The 16,232-nt window shown below is 44.3% G+C and overlaps 1 protein-coding gene across 1 annotated transcript in view; it reads left to right on the forward strand.

Moving 5' to 3' along the window:
• GPA33 (glycoprotein A33) overlaps nt 1-11,550 on the forward strand; it is a 44,509-nt gene extending 32,959 nt beyond the window's left edge. The window contains exons 5-6 of the mRNA XM_029231134.1: nt 10,590-10,709; nt 11,416-11,550. Of these exons, the coding sequence (XP_029086967.1) occupies nt 10,590-10,709; nt 11,416-11,528 (233 nt within the window). The 3' untranslated portion in view covers nt 11,529-11,550. The remainder of the gene's footprint in view (nt 1-10,589; nt 10,710-11,415) is intronic.
• The last annotated feature ends 4,682 nt before the right edge of the window (nt 11,551-16,232 follow it).

The raw sequence follows: 16,232 nt of genomic DNA on the forward strand, positions 1-16,232 counted from the left end.
GTGATATCACGTACTATTTGTCTTTGTCTGACTTACTTCACCTAGTATGATAATCTCTAGGTTCATCCATGTTACTACGAATGGCATTATTTCATTCTTTTTTATGGCTGAGTAATATTCCATTGTATATATGTACTACATCTTCTTTATCCATTCATCTGTTGATGGACATTTAGGTTGCTTCCATGTATTGGCTGTTGTAAATAGTGCTGCAGTGGACACTGGGGTGCATGTAAATTTTCAAAGTATGGTTTTCTTCAGATATATGCCCAGGAGTGGTATTGCTGGATCATATGGTAGCTCTATTTTCAGTTTTTTAAGGAACCTCCATACTGTTCTCCATAGTGGCTGTATCAATTTACATTCCCACCAACAGTGTAGGAGGGTTCCCTTTTCTCCACACCCTCTCCAGCATTTATGGTTTGTAGATTTTTTGATGACGGCCATTCTGACTGGAGTGAGGTGATACCTCATTGTAGCTATGATTTGCATTTCTTTGATAATTAGTGACATGGAGCATCTTTTCATGTGCTTTTTGGCCATCTGTATGTCTTCTTTGGAGAAATGTCTATTTAGATCTTCTGCCAATTTTTTTGATTGGGTTGTTTGTTTTTTTACATAGAGCTGCACGAGCTGTTTGTATATTTTGGAGATTAATCCATCGGTTGCTTCTTTTGCAAATATTTTCTCCCCCTCTGTGGGTTGTCTCTTCATTTTGTTTATGGTTCTCTTTGCTGTGCAAAATCTTTTAAGTTTAATTAGGTCCCATTTGTTTATTTTTGGTTTTATTTTCATTACTCTAGGAAGTGGATCCAAAAACATGTTTCTGTGATCTATGTCGAACACAGTTCTGCCTATATTTTCCTCTAAGAGTTTTACAGTGTCCAGTCTTACATTGAGGTCTTTAATCCATTCTGGGTTTATTTTTGTGTATGGTGTTAGAGAATGTTATGATTTCATTCTTTTACATGTGGCTGTCCAGTTTTCCCAGAACCACTTATTGAAGAGATTGTCTTTTCTCCATTGTATATTCTTGCCTCCTTTGTCATAGATTAATTGACCATAGATGAGTGGGTTTATTTCTGGGCTTTGTGTCCTGTTCCATCGATCTAAAAGTCTGTCTTTGTGCCAGTACCATACTATTTTGATTACTGTAGCTTTGTAGTCTAAAGTCAGGGAGCCTGATTCCTCCAGCTCTGTTTATCATTCTGAGGGTTGCTCTGGCTATTTGGGGTCTTTTGTGTTTCCATACAAACTTTAAGATTTTTTGTGCTAGATCTGCAAAAAATGCTATTGGTAATTTGATAGGCTTTACATTGAATCTGTAGATTGCCTTGGGGAGTATAGTTATTTTGACAATACTGATTCTTCCAGTCCAGGAACATGGTATATCTTTCCATCTGTTTGTGTCATCTTCAATTTTTTTATCAGTGTCTTATTGTTTTCAGAATGCAGGTCTTTTGCCTCCTGAGGTAGGTTTATTCCTAGGTATTTTATTCTTTTTGATGCAATGGTAAATGGTACTGTTCCTTAATTTCTCTTTTCGATCTTTCATTGTTAGTGTATAGGAATGCAAGAGATTCCTCTGTGTTAATTTTGTATCCTGCGACTTTTGAATTCATTGGTGAGCTCTAGTAATTTTCTGGTAGCATCTTTAGGATTTTCTTTCTTTCTTTTTTAGCAGCATCTCAAAATTCAAAAGGTTTATTACTCATCTATTAATTCTATTACATTTATTTATTCAGTTTTATTGTTTTAAAATATATCAAAATAAATAGAGAAATTTATACCTATCTTATCTATATATGGAAGAACAGCTGGTACCCAAGGTGGCACCAACAATCCTAGCAGCTCTTACTTTACATATCCGGAGTAGTCAGCAATTTCCATTTCTTTTTCCGTCTCAGTGAAAAATTACAGTTTCCCCAAAGAGGTGTATTTGGCAGCATTCTCACGCTCTTGTTGAGCCCGCCTCTTCACGGCCTCCCGCTCTGGCCTCTGCTCTTGTTCAATGGGCTTTTTTTTTTTTTTAACATCTTTATTGGGGTATAATTGCTTTACAATGGTGTGTTAGTTTTCTACTTTATAACAAAGTGAATCAGTTATACATATGCATATGTTCCCATATCTCTTCCCTCTTGCGTCTCCCTCCCTCCCACCCTCCCTATCCCACCCCTCTAGGCGGTCACAAACCACGGAGCTGATCTCCCTGTGCTATGCGTCTGCTTCCCCCTAGTTATCTATTTTACATTTGGTAGTGTATATATGTCCATGCCACGCTCTCACTTTGTCACAGCTTACCCTTCTGCCTCTCCATATCCTCAAGTCCATTTTCTAGTAGGTCTGTGTCTTTATTCCCATCTTACCCATAGGTCCTTCATGACCCTTTTTTTTTTTCTTAGATTCCATATATATGTGTTAGCATACAGTATTTGTTTTTCTCTTTCTGACTTACTTCACTCTGTATGACAGACCCTAGGTCCACCCACCTCACTACAAATAACTCAATTTCCTTTCTTTTTATGGCTGAGTAATATTCCATTGTATATATGTGCCACATCTTCTTTATCCATTCATCTGATGATGGGCACTTAGGTTGCTTCCATCTCCGGGCTATTGTAAATAGAGCTGCAATGAACATTTTGGTACATGACTCTTTTTGAATTATGGTTTTCTCAGGGTATATGCCCAGTAGTGGGATTGCTGGGTTGTATGGTATTTCTATTTGTAGTTTTTTAAGGAACCTGCATACTGTTCTCCATAGTGGCTATATCAATTTACATTCCCACCAGCAGTACAAGAGTGTTCCCTTTTCTCCACACCCTCTCCAGCATTTATTGTTTCTAGATTTTTTTTTTTTTTTTTTGCAGTACACGGGCCTCTCACTGCTGTGGCCTCTCCCGCTGCGGAGCATAGGCTCCAGATGCACAGGCTCAGCGGTCATGGCTCACGGGCCCAGCTGCTCCACGGCATGTGGGATCTTCCTGGACTGGGGCATGAACCCGTGTCCCCTGCATTGGCAGGCGGACTCTCAACCACTGCGCCACCAGGGATGCCCTCATTGTAGTTTTGATTTGCATTTCTCTAATGATTAATGATGTTGAGCATTCTTTCATGTGTTTGTGGGCAATCTGTATATCTTCTTTGGAGAAATGTCTATTTAGGTCTTCTGCCCATTTCTGGATTGGGTTGTTTGTTTTTTGGTTGTTATTGAGCTGCCTGAGCTGCTTTTTTGGAGATTAATCCTTTGTCAGTTGCTTCATTTGCAAATATTTTCTCCCATTCTGAGGGTTGTCTTTTCATCTTGTTTATGGTTTCCTTTTCTGTGCAAAAGCTTTGACGTTTCATTAGGTCCCATTTGTTTATTTTTGTTTTTATTTCCATTTCTCTAGGAGGTGGGTCAAAGAGGATCTTGCTGTGATTTATGTCATAGAGTGTTCTGCCTATGTTTTCCTCTAAGAGTTTGATAGTTTCTGGCCTTACATTTAGGTCTTTAATCCATTTTGAGCTTATTTTTGTGTATGGTGTTAGGGAGTGATATAATCTCATACTTTTACATGTACCTGTCCAGTTTTCCCAGCACCACTTATTGAAGAGGCTGTGCTTTCTTCGCTGTATATTCTTGCCTCCTTTATCAAAGATAAGGTGTCCATATGTGCGTGGGTTTATCTCTGGGCTTTCTATCCTGTTCCATTGATCTATGTTTCTGTTTTCGTGCCAGTACCATACTGTCTTGATTACTGTAGCTTTGTAGTATAGTCTGAAGTCAGGGAGCCTGGTTCCTCCAGCTCCATTTTTCGTTCTCAAGATTGCTTTGGCTATTCGCGGTCTTTTGTGTTTCCATACAAATTGTGAAATTTTTTGTTCTAGTTCTGTGAAAAATGCCAGTGGTAGTTTGATAGAGATTGCATTTAATCTGTAGATCGCTTTGGGTAGTATAGTCATTTTCACAATGTTGATTCTTCCAATCCAGGAACATGGTATATCTCTCCATCTATTTGTGTCATCTTTAATTTCTTTCATCAGTGTCATAATTTTCTGCATACAGGTCTTTTGTCTCCTTAGGTAGGTTTATTCCTAGATATTTTATTCTTTTTGTTGCAATGGTAAATGGGAGTGATTTCTTAATTTCATTTTCAGATTTTTCATCATTAGTGTGTAGGAATGCCAGAGATTTCTGTGCATTAATTTTGTATCCTGCTACTTTACCAAATTCTTTGATTAGCTCTAGTAGTTTTCTGGTAGCATCTTTAGGATTCTCTATGTATAGTATCATGTCATCTGCAAACAGTGACAGCTTTACTTCTTCTTTTCCAATTTGGATTCTTTTTCTTCTCTGATTACCGTGGCTTCCAAAACTATGTTGAATAAAAGTGGCAAGAGCAGACATCCGTGTCTTGTTCTTGATCTTAGAGGAAATGATTTCAGCTTTTCACCGTTGAGTATGATGTCAGCTGTGGGTTTATTATATATGGTCTTTATTATGTTGAGGTATGTTTCCTCTATGCCCACTTTCTGGAGTTTTTATCCTGAATAGGTGTTGAATATTGTCAAAAGCTTTTTCTGCCTCTATTGGGTTGATCATATAGTTTTTATTTTTCAATTTGTCAATGTGGTGTATCACACTGACTGATTTGTGGATACTGAAAAATCCTTGCATCCCTGGGATAAATCCCACTTGATCATGGTGTATGATCCTTTTAATGTATTATTGGATTTGGTTTGCTAGTATTTTCTTTAGGGTTTTTGCACCTATGATCATCAGTGATATTGGCCTGTAATTTTCTTTTTCTGTGGTATCTTTGACTGGTTTTGGTATCAGGGTGATGGTAACCTCATAGAATGAGTTTGGGAGTATTCCTTCCTCTGCCATTTTTTGGAAGAGTTTCAGAAGGATAGGTGTTAACTCTTCTCTAAATGTTTGATAGAATTCACCTGTGAAGCCCTCTGGTACTGGAATTTTGTTTGTTGAGAGTGTTTTAATCATAGTTTCAATTTCAGTCTTGTGATTGGTCTGTTCATATTTTCTATTTCTTCCTGGTTCAGTCTCGGGAGGTTGTGCTTTTCTAAGAATTTGTCCATTTCTTCCAGGTTGTCCATTTCTTCTAGGTTGTCCATTTTATTGGCATATAGCTGCTTGTAGTAATTTCTCATGATCCTTTGTATTTCTGCAGTGTCAGTTGTTACTTCTTTTTCATTTCTAATTTTATTGATTTGAGCCCTCTCCCTTTTTTTCCTTGATGAGTCTGGCTAAAGGTTTATCAATTTTTTTTAATCTTTTCAAAGAACCAGCTTTTAGTTTCACTGTTCTTTTCTATTGTTTTCTTCATCTCTATTTCATTTATTTCTGCTCTAATCTTTATGATTTCTTTCCTTCTACTAAGTTTAGGTTTTTTTCATTCTTCTTTCTCTAGTTGTTTTAGGTGTAAGGTTAGGTGGTTTATCTGAGATTTTTCTTGTTTCCGAGGTAGGATTGTATTGCTATAAACTTCTCTCTTAGAACTGCTTTTGCTGTGTCCCATAGGTTTTGAAACATCATGTTTTTGTTTTCACTTGTCTCTAGGTATTTTTGATTTCCTCAGTGATCCATTGGCTGTTTAGTAGCATATTGTTTAGCCTCCATGTGTTTTTGTTCTTTACAGTTTTTTTCTTGTAGTTGATTTCTAATCTCGTAGTGTTGTGGTCAGAAAAGATGCTTGATATGATTTCAATTTTCTTAAATTTACCGAGGCTGTCTTTGTGGCCCAGCATGTGATCTATCCTGGAGAATGTTCCATGTGCACTTGAGAAGAAGGTGTATTCTGTTGCTTTTGGATGGAATGCTCTATAAATATCAATTAAGCATATCTGGTCTAATGTGACATTTGAGGCCTGTGTTTCGTTATTTATTTTCTGTCTGGATGATCTGTCCATTGATGTAAGTATGATGTTAAAGTCCCCCACTATTATTGTGTTACTGTTGATTTCTCCTTTTATGGCTGTTAACATTTGCCTTATGTATTAAGGTGCTCCTATGTTGGGTGGATATATATTTACAATTGTTATAGCTCCTTCTTGGATTGATCCCTTGATCATTATGTAGTGTCCTTTGTCCCTTGTAACAGTCTTTATTTTAAAGTCTATGTTGTCTGATATGAGTATTGCTACTCCAGCTCTCTTTTGATTTCCATTTGCATGGAATATCTTTTTCCATCCCCTCACTTTCAGTCTGTATGTGTCTCTAGATCTGAAGTGTGTCTTTTGTAGACAGCATATATACGGGTCTTGTTTTTGTATCCATTCAGCCAGTCTATGTCTTTTGCTTGGAGCATTTAATCCATATATGTTGAAGGTATTTATTGATATGTATGTTCTCATTGCCATTTTGTTAATTGTTTTGGATTTGTTTTTGTAGGTCTTTTCTTCCTCCTTAGTCTTTTGTTCACTTCTCTTGTGATTTGATAACTCACTTTAGTGTTCTGTTTGGATTCCTTTTTCTTTTTTGTGTGTGTATCTATTGTAGATTTTCAATAGATTGCGCTTATCAGGAGGTTATTTTTGTTTTTAAAGATTTTTTTTTGATGTGGACCATTTCTAAAGCCTTCATTGAATATGTCTCAACACTGTGTCTATTCTATGCCTTGGCCCTTTGGCCGTGAGGCATGTGCGATCCCAGTTCTCCCACTAGGGACCAAACCCACACCCCCTGCATTGGAAGGCAAAGTCCCAACCACGGGACCACCAGGGAAGTCCCTATCATGAGGTTTTGATATAGCAGACTATACATATACAAGATTGTTTTAAGTTGCTGGTCTTTTGATTTCAAATGTATTTCCAATATCCTGCATTTGTACTCTTCTCTTCTCATGATTAGTGATTTTGATATCATATTTGTGTATGGATGATTTCCTGCCTTTAATCTATGTTTACCTTTACTGGTGAGTTTTTCCATTTGTAATTTTCTTGTTTCTAGTTATGGTCTTTTCTTTTCTGCCCAGAGAAGTTCCTTTAGCTTTGTTGTAAACCTGGTTTGGTGGTGCTGAATTCTCTTAGCTTTTGCTTGTCTGCAAGGCTTTTGATTTCTCTGTCAAATCTGAACAAGAACCTTGCTGGGTAGAGTATTCTAGTTTGTAGGTGTTCCCTTTTCATAACTTTAAATATATTATGCCACTCCCTTCTGGCCTGCGGAGTTTTGGCTAAAAAATCAGCTGAAAACCTTATGGAGATTCCCTTGTATGTTACCTGTTGCGCTTCCCTTGTTGCCTTTAATATTTTCTCTTTGTCTTTAATTTTTGTCAGTTTGATTAATATGTGTCTTGACATGTTCCTTCTTGGGTTTATCCTGTATGGGACTCTCTGCACTTCCTGGACTTGGTTAACTGTTTCCTTTCCCATTTTAGTGTAGTTTTCAGCTATTATCTCTTCAAATAGTTTTTATGGCCCTTTCTCTCTCTCTTCTCCTTCTGGGACCCCTCTAATGCAAATGTTGGTGTTTCTAATGTTGTCCCAGAGGTCTCTTAAACTGTCCTCATTTCTTTTCATTCTTTTTTCTTTATTCTGTTCCATGGCAGAAATTTCCGCCATTCTGTCTTCCAGCTCACTTATCTATTCTCTGCCTCAATTATTCTGTTATTAATCCCTTCTAGTGTATTTTTCATTTCAGTTATTGCATTATTCATGTCTGTTTGTTTGTTCTGTATATCTTCTAGCTCTTTGTTAATCATTTCTTGTATCTTCTTGGTCTGTGCCTCCATTCTTTTTCTGAGATCTTGGATTGTCTTCACTCTCATTATTCTAAGTTCTTTTTCAGGTAGACCTCCTATTTCTACTTTACTTAGTTGTTCTTCTGGGGTTTTATCTTGTTCCTTCATCTGAAACATATTCCTTTTGCCATTTCCATTCCCTAGGCTGCGTGGTTGTAGTTCCTTTTGCTTCCAGTGTCTGCCCCCTGGTGGGTGAGGATGTTCTAGAGGTTTGTGCAGGCTTCCTGGTGGGAGGGACTGGTTCCTGCCCACTGGTGAGTGGAACTGTGTCTTGTCCCTCTGGTGAGCAAGGCTGTGTCAAGGGGTGTGTTTAGAGGTTGCTGTGGGCTCAGGAAGATTTTAGGAAGCCTGTGTGCTGATGGGTGGAGCTGTGTGCCTGCCCTGTTGGTTGTTTGGCCTGAGGCATCCCAGCACTGGAGCCTACATGCTGTTGGGTGGGGCTGGGTCTTGGTGGCAAAATGGCGACCTCCAGGAGAGCTCATACCAATGAGTACTGCCCAGTACCTCTGCCACCAGTGCTTGTCACCACAGTGAGCCAGTTCCACCCCCACCTTCCCAGGAAATGCCCCCCTGCCATCAAGACCAGCAGGTATGTCTGGTCCAGGCTTCTATGAAATCATTGCTTTTTCCCTGGGTCCCAGTTCACACGAGACCTGTGCACACCCTCCAAGAGTGGCATTTCTATCTCCCCCAGTCCTATGGAGTTCCTGCAATCAAACCCCACTGGCCTTCAAAGCCAAGTGCTCTGGGGCCTCCTCCTCCTGATGCCAGACCCCCAGGCTGGGAAGCATGATGTGGGGCTCAGAACTCACTCCTGTGGGAGAACCTCATCTTGTTGTGGCTTCTTCTTTGTCTCTGGTTGTAGAATATCTTTTTTGGTAAGTTCCAGTCTTTTTTTTTGATGGTTATTCAGCAGTTAGTTGTGATTTTGGTGTTTTTGTGAGAGAAGTTGAGCTCAAGTCTGTCTACTCTGCCATCTTGTCTCCAACCAGAAGCCCAATTTCGTTCATACTATAGATGTGGATATGTGGATAAGCACACCTTTGGGTGTGTCTTCTCAGACCAATTCCCATAAAATGTGAGTCTGTACTTGGCAGTTCCACAGGCTCAGCAGTGTAAGATAGGTTTGTTGGTCGCCCCATCAAATATGGAATTTTGTTCACAAAGTTTCTTGGTTAGGGAGCCCTCATCTTGAAAATAAATGATGTGTTTCTGTACGATGCTAGCCTTTAAAATCACACAGCCTGTTCCTGCTGGTGGTGCTGCAGGGCACCTGGATCCACATCCTCTTCTGTGGTGTGCTTTTGGTGACCACAACAGGGCACTTACTCATGAACTGTGTTTCTTCTTCATCTATGATCTGGAAGGTCCTGGAATGTTCTTCTCCTTATCACCCGCTCTGTTCTCTTTCCTATAATGTTTTTAAAGTAAGTTGTCAACTTCTCCAGGGAGTTCTAGACCTCAAATGGAATTTTTGTTACTGTTTTGTCATTTCTTAATTTTGTGACCTTGGGCAAGTCACTTGACTTTTCTAAGCCTCTCCAGTTACCACTATGATATTGGAGATAGAAATATTTGTTCCATCTACCATACAAGATTGTTGGAAGAATCAGAGGACATTGTATTTGAGGAAGCACATCCAGACAAGAAAAATCCACACCGAGATACAATCTTGCAACAGAGTGGAATTGGGCAGGGAAAGGATTGGACACCAGGCGAACTGGCAAGAGGTTAAGCTGGAGTGATTTCCAGGGCCAGATCTGTAATGTCACGTCCATATTAAGAAGCCTGGACTTGTTATTGAAGACGATGGGCTGCCTCTGAAATGTCTGAACAGGGCAGTGGTTGGATCCTATTTTCAGTTTAGAACAGCTCCTCTGGATGAAGTATAACCACCTGTTGATAGTGGGGTAGGCAGGCTCTGCAGCAAATTAGAGGACAAAGGTCTCTAACTCTTCTCTCCAAACAGCAGTTATGACAGAGCATCTTTGAGGACAGGACATAAAAATTTGTCTAAGCATAAAGCTCTCCATTTCAAGGTGAAGAAATCCATAGGATCATAGATTTAGCAGGAAGGTTTCTCAAGAAGACATCTGGACCATTGCCCTGAATTCAGGAGAATCAGGTGCTTTCCCTCCCACTTCCAGATGAGGCAGCTATGGCTCACAGAATTTAAATGGCTTACTTAAATGGTGGAAGAGGAAGAGGAAGAGTCTAGACCGACAGCCTGCCTCCTCCCTGCCTCACCACACACACACACACACACACCCATACAAATACCACATACACTCACACACAGAAATCCAGAGGTCAGAGTTCTTGAAATTCTAAAGCCTTCTTTCACATGAGTCCAAGCTAAGGAATTCTGTTTCTGAAGATTATGAAAGTGGTTATAATCATGTGGTCTAATTAGAAAGCATTTCCACGCAATGTATAATGTATATTATGTTTCCTGAAGACTTACTATACATCAGCCATTTGGCTGTGGGTTTGTATTTGTTAGTACTTCATTTTATGCTCACAATTACTGTGTGATGCAGGCACTATTATTATTTTATTTATAAATAAAGAAACAGGTTCAATGAAGCTAAGTTCCTTGCCCAAAGTCAATAAGTGGCAGAACCAGGCTTCAAACCCAGGATGCCTGCCTGAATTCTAAGCACTTTAGAATTGTGCAGCCTGCCTGGTTTAATCTTCCTGCAGCCCTAGAGGTAGGTATTTTCTCCATATTACAGATGAGGCTTGGACACGTTCAGTGGCGGTGCTTGTATCTGCCTAGGATTTCCCTAGCCGTTTCTCTCTACTCCGGTGGCCCGTCTCCTCAGCCTGACTCTTCTCCCTTCTCAGTCACAGGACAGATCTTCTCTCTGAAGAACATCTCCACAGAAATGTCGGGCTACTACATCTGCACCTCCAGCAATGATGTAGGGATGGAGTCCTGCAACATCACTGTGGCTGTCAGACCTCGTAAGAGCAGTCTGGGGGGGGGGAAGGGAGGGCGAATGCCAGAGGTGACAGGCTGGTGGTCCAGAGTCAGCTGACAGGGACCAACATGGAGGTGAACTGGGCAGCCTCTTTGGGGGTCTCCCATTGGCAGGGTGGCTGAGGTGACGGCCAGATGATCCTGTCCCAGGCTCCCCTCATCTGGAGGCCAGTCCAGTTCCCTGGGTTCTTTGGAAATAGTGCCTTAGGCTGGCTTCTGGAGACCTGCTCGGTCCTGCCTGCCCTTAGGGTCGCTCAGGGGACAAGGGGGAAGTGCCCAGACTGGGCTGCCACAGAGTCAGGACCCCATCCTTTTGGGGTGGGATACCCTGATGATCTTGGGGATGAACTAGAGTAGGAGCTGGCATGACTGACACCCGAGGACTTTTTTGGAGCCTGTTGGCTCCAAATCTGTTGGCCATCTGTCCTTGTCAACGCTTCCATCCTGAAGAGTGTCCCCCTTGTCTGGTCACATTCCCACGAGGCTGTGACTTTCATGGAACGCTACCAGAAGCAGGCAGCGCGGCCACCTGGGCTGGGAGGATGACTGGGGCCGCTCAGAGCCTGGGAGGGACCACCTCCCGCCTCCCAGACGCCCGGCGTGCTCACCACCCGGAGCCTCGGCTCGTGTTGGGGGCTCGCGTTGGGGACTGGGGTTGGGGTTCAGGACGTGCGGCTCTGTTTCTCGCAGCCTCCATGAATGTGGCCCTGTACGCGGGCATCGCGGGGGGGCGTGGCCGCGGCACTCATCGTCATCGGCATCATCGTCTCCTGCTGCTGCTGCCGGGAGACTGGCAAGGCTGAGGATGCGGACGTGACGCGGCCGTGAGTGTCGGGGGTGGGCAGCCCGTTGGCAAGGGTCTCAGCACATTGGGAAGATGCACCCCGGCTCTTCACAGCCCCTTCCACTCATAACACCCCAGGGGGCAGCTGGTAACAGTAAAAAATAACTTTTATCAGCCCCGTTTTATAGCTGAGAAAAGAGTAAATGATTCACCCAAATCCTAAAGTGGCACTGCAGTCCGGAACTTGACTCCAAGGCCTGTAGTTCTCCAGCCTCTGATCTCAGGGTGGGGCTTCCGGTGGGTGGCCAGGGCAGGGGTAGGGGGGTGCAGAGGCTCTGTAACAGGCCGCTCCCTGCTCCCCTCGCAGAGCCAGCCTGTTCCCATAATGCCCTCAGCTCAGGTCTGTGCCACCCTGCTTCCACTCTGAGCCCAGCCCTTCAGCCCAGCGTCCCTTTGCCGCTGGACGGGTGGGGATGGGGGATCTGATGGCTGTCCCGTGGGGAGCACTAAGCCCAGCTCCCTCAGGTCTGAGTGAGTGAGGGCAAACCCTTCCCCTCTGTCCTCACTGCCTGCAGGAATCGGGCGGGCTACCAGGAGCCACCAGAGCAGCTGACAGAGCTTTCCAGAAGACAGGAAGAGGAGGGCGAGGCTGACTACAGGAATGAAGACCAGAGGGGCCCCAGCCGAGAGTCCCTTGACCAGGCTGGCCGATGACCAGGGCCTGCTGCAGGAGGGGGTCAGGGGGAGCATTAGGGGGTCATCCCCCTGCCTCCATGCCTCCCCTGTCCTTTCCAAGCCCCACTTTTCTGACCCTTGGTCCCAGTCATTGATGGGATGCTTCTTCCCCCATGTCGGCTGCTGGAGGACTTGGCTTGGCCTGGCCAAGGAGATCTCACTTGTGACAGCTTGTCAAGGGCGCTCACCTTCGAAGCTGCCCTCCCATTGCTGCGCCCGGCTCAGGGCCCCACCCTCACCCTGGACTAGGCAGCGGCCTCCGCCTCCCCATGGCGCTCCTGTCCCGCTCCGTGGGGGTGACGCCAGCCTCCGGAGGGCCAGAGTTGCCCTCTCCACCTGAGCGCCTAGCACCCAGGGGAACGACTCCTGGCAGAGGTTTTGTGCACAATACATTTTTGTTGAATGAATGAAAGAATAAACGAGTATGTAAAGGAGTCCCTTCATTTGTGCAACTTTGGCGCTTTGGACCCACGTTGGCCTCAAGCTCCCTTTCCAGCCGCATCTCCCGCAACTTTCCTGAACATTCCAGATGCTCCCTGCGAGGGCCACCCCAGCTCCCACTGCACACTCCTTCATGGGGCTTTGCTTTCTCTGTTTGGCTGGGAATGCCTACGCAGCTCCCATCTCTGCCTATCAAATCCTACCTGTCCCTCCAGGCCCATCTCAGATTCCAGCAAATTCTATAACCCCATCCTAATCTCCCACACAGATGGAGACAATCTTGTTACTTTGTCCCACGCCCATCATGGGCCACATGACACAGTTGTCTGAGCATGTCTCTCCCCCTGTGTTACAGTGTGAGCTCCAGGGGGCAGGACATGGGCCTCACTCCCTCTGCTTTCCCTGGAGTCCTTGCAGCCGGCAGCCCTCCTAGCACTCCTAGCGGGTGCTCAATCCAGTTTAATTGGGGAAACTGCTTTGGTAGGTTGGGCCTTCCGCTCTCTGGTCTCCCTGATGGGATTGTGGACACAAATGACTCCCACCCAAACCCACTTGCTAGTTTCATGATTTAAGTGGGAGATAATTTAAATGAACACACACCCATGTGAGCACACACAGAGGAGCTAGTTTGCAGCTGGTCCTGGCTTCTCAGATCATAGTGATTCCTCTCAAGACCAGAGTAACTGACGTGTCCACCTCTGTTTCCTGATACCAAACCCCTGCCCTGACATTGCCCGTTCCTGACTTGGCTGGGCTGCCGCCTCTGCTTTGCTGGCTGGGCTGTCCTGCTGCCCCTTCCACAGCCTCTCCCCTGTTGGTCGATTATTTCTTCTGCTCCTAAGAGCTCAGGCAGTGTCCTGGCTGCTTGGGTCTTGTGACCCAGTGGCTGGTCTTACCCAAATGCAATTTACTAGTAAGTAAACACTGTCATTTTTTCCTGGATGATTATAAAAACAATTCTGTAAATCTGTTGTCCATCTGTGATTTTTTAAAATATATTTTTTATATATTTTGTTAAATTCTTTGCTTCAGTAAAAAATGCCATCAGTAGTAATAAAACTGTCAGTGGAGATTCTTATTTCTTTTTTAAGGTGGGTTTTATTTTTTATTTTTTTTAACATCTTTATTGGAGTATAATTGCTTTACAATGGTGTGTTAGTTTCTGCTTTATACCAAAGTGAATCAGTTATATATATACATATGTCCCCATATCTCTTCCCTCTTGCGTCTCCCTCCCTCCCACCCTCTCTAACCGCCCCCCCAGGTGGTCACAAAGCACCGAGCTGATCTCCCTGTGCTATGTGGCTGCTTCCCACTAGCTATCTATTTTACGTTTGGTAGTGTATATATGTCCATGCCACTCTCTCACTTTGTCCCAGCTTACCCTCCCCCCTCCCTGTGTCCTCAAGTCCATTAAGGTGGGTTTTATTCATACCAAGGTAGAGCTTATGTCTCGTGGGCTTATGTCGACCAACCGTGGGCCTCTTGGGCTTCCTAGGAGAGGTGAGGTGAGGTGACAGAGTCGAGTGAGAGGAATAGAGGGTCAGATCCTGTGGGTCCCATCGACTGTGGCCACTATAGGGTCAGGCAGTGTCGCTAGTGGTTGCCGGGGGCGAGACAGAGCCTGTCTGTTTGTGGAAGAACATTCCGAGTGCCTGGGAGTCAGGCATATGCTTCAAGGAAGATGCTGGGGAGGCCCCTGCCAGTTACACCCCAAATAGCGCCCCTCCTGAGAGAGGGGAGGAAGCAGCGCCACCTCCATCCCGCTCCAGCTGTCAGAGACCTGGTGACTCCTCCCCAAGCAGCTTGCCCCACAGTCGGCGCTCAGCTCTGCCACCCTCTCCTGCCATATGTTCAAGGTCCTCTCCTCCATGTTCTTCCCGTGGTGCCCTGTGCTCCCCCCATCCCAGCACCTGTCCCACGGTACTGTCATAACCACAGTCTGTGTCTGCCTAAGCCTGTGAGATTCATGAGAATAGGAACTGAATCTTACTCATGGCGTGGCACGTTGACACAAAACTTGATACCTGTTTGTTGAGTGAATAGTTTCGTATCCTGCCCAAGGCCATCTCCTCGTCCTCTAGATACTTTGGGTGCCTTCCAGCCCTCCTGGTGCAAGGTTCTACACACATATTCTTGAGGTAGCTGTGGAAGGGAGGCACCCACCTCCCCCCATCCCGGCCTGGCTCACCTCTCTGCCTCTGGAAGGGCTCTGAAGGTTCACCCACCTTAGCTCCAGGCTTAGGCAAGAAAACGAGGGAAATCGGGAACAACTGCATTCATTCAGCTACAAATATTTTGTGAGCACCTACTATGTGCCAAGCACAGTGCTGGCTGCTGGGGATATAAAGGTCACTATGACGTCACTACTCGGAAGGAGCTACATTCCAATGGAGGTGACAGACGGGAACATGATCATGTGAAATGGAGAAGATGCCACAAGAACGCAGTGGCGGGAGGCTGGACTAACTCAGCCGGAGGGGTTCAGGAAAGCTTCAAAGAGGAGGTGATGTGTGGGCTGCATCTTGAAGGAAAACGAGGAGTTTCACAAGTGGAATGGGGGTGGCGCTGACCCTTCTGTCCTCCATTTCAGGTCTCTCTTACTTGGGTCCAAATCACATTATCAGTTGGTGACACTACACTCTCCTGCTGAATTTATTTCAATCTAGAAGCTCAATGAGAATCAGATTATTGTAGGTTCTCTTACAGTCAATATTAGCCCAATAGTACAGCCTCCTTCCCAATACAGGGTTTCCAGCTGACAGTTCAAAGTCTTAACGGTGTTTGAGAAGAGAGTCCAAGGCTGCCATTGTCTGAGGGAAGATTGTTTGCTAGACACTTGTTAAGCACTTGAGACAGTTTTTCATGCAATCCTCACTTGTACTTTCAAATATTAAGGCATATGGCAAGGTCAGGCATGCATATCATTACCCAAAGAAGGACTCTAGCTGCCCAGAGAGTTCCCTGCCAGGCAATATGTACCTTGGTAAATTAGCCGCAGTTCAGGGTCTTGTTCTTAAGTTGCTTTTGTGCACTCTGACAGGGCATTGGCTTTCAAAGGCAGAGTCACATTAACCAGACTCACAGAGCCTGATGTACAATACTAATAGCAAGCACTTAGATAGCAGGTGCTCTGAGCCAGCCACTTGTTTCAAGCACTTTCCATAGAACATCTCATAATCCTCACCACAACTCTATGAGATAAATCCTATTATTGTGCCCATGTTACAAATGAGGAAGCTGAGGTACAGTGAATTTTAGCATTTGGGATAAACACAGAGTGTCAATTTGCTATTTACAGTTGTCAAGTAGAATGGACTTCTGTCCACCTGACCCAGGCATTCTCACCCTATGGGCACCATGTCCTCAGTTGCTTACTGGGCATGGAATCATAACAAGGGAAGTTGGTTGTCTTCAAGGAGCCCTCCCCCACTGTAGCAGTGTGTACACCCAATCATGTCATCTGTGGGGACTCTGAAACCTTCTCTGGCCTTGACCCTATTCCTGGAGGTTCTGGTTTAGGGCCCTGGGCATCTGCAGAGGTGAT

This window comes from Monodon monoceros, unplaced genomic scaffold (assembly GCF_005190385.1).
Source record: "Monodon monoceros isolate NGI ecotype Baffin Bay Population unplaced genomic scaffold, NGI_Narwhal_1 Super_Scaffold_18, whole genome shotgun sequence".
Taxonomy (NCBI): Eukaryota; Metazoa; Chordata; class Mammalia; order Artiodactyla; family Monodontidae; genus Monodon; species Monodon monoceros.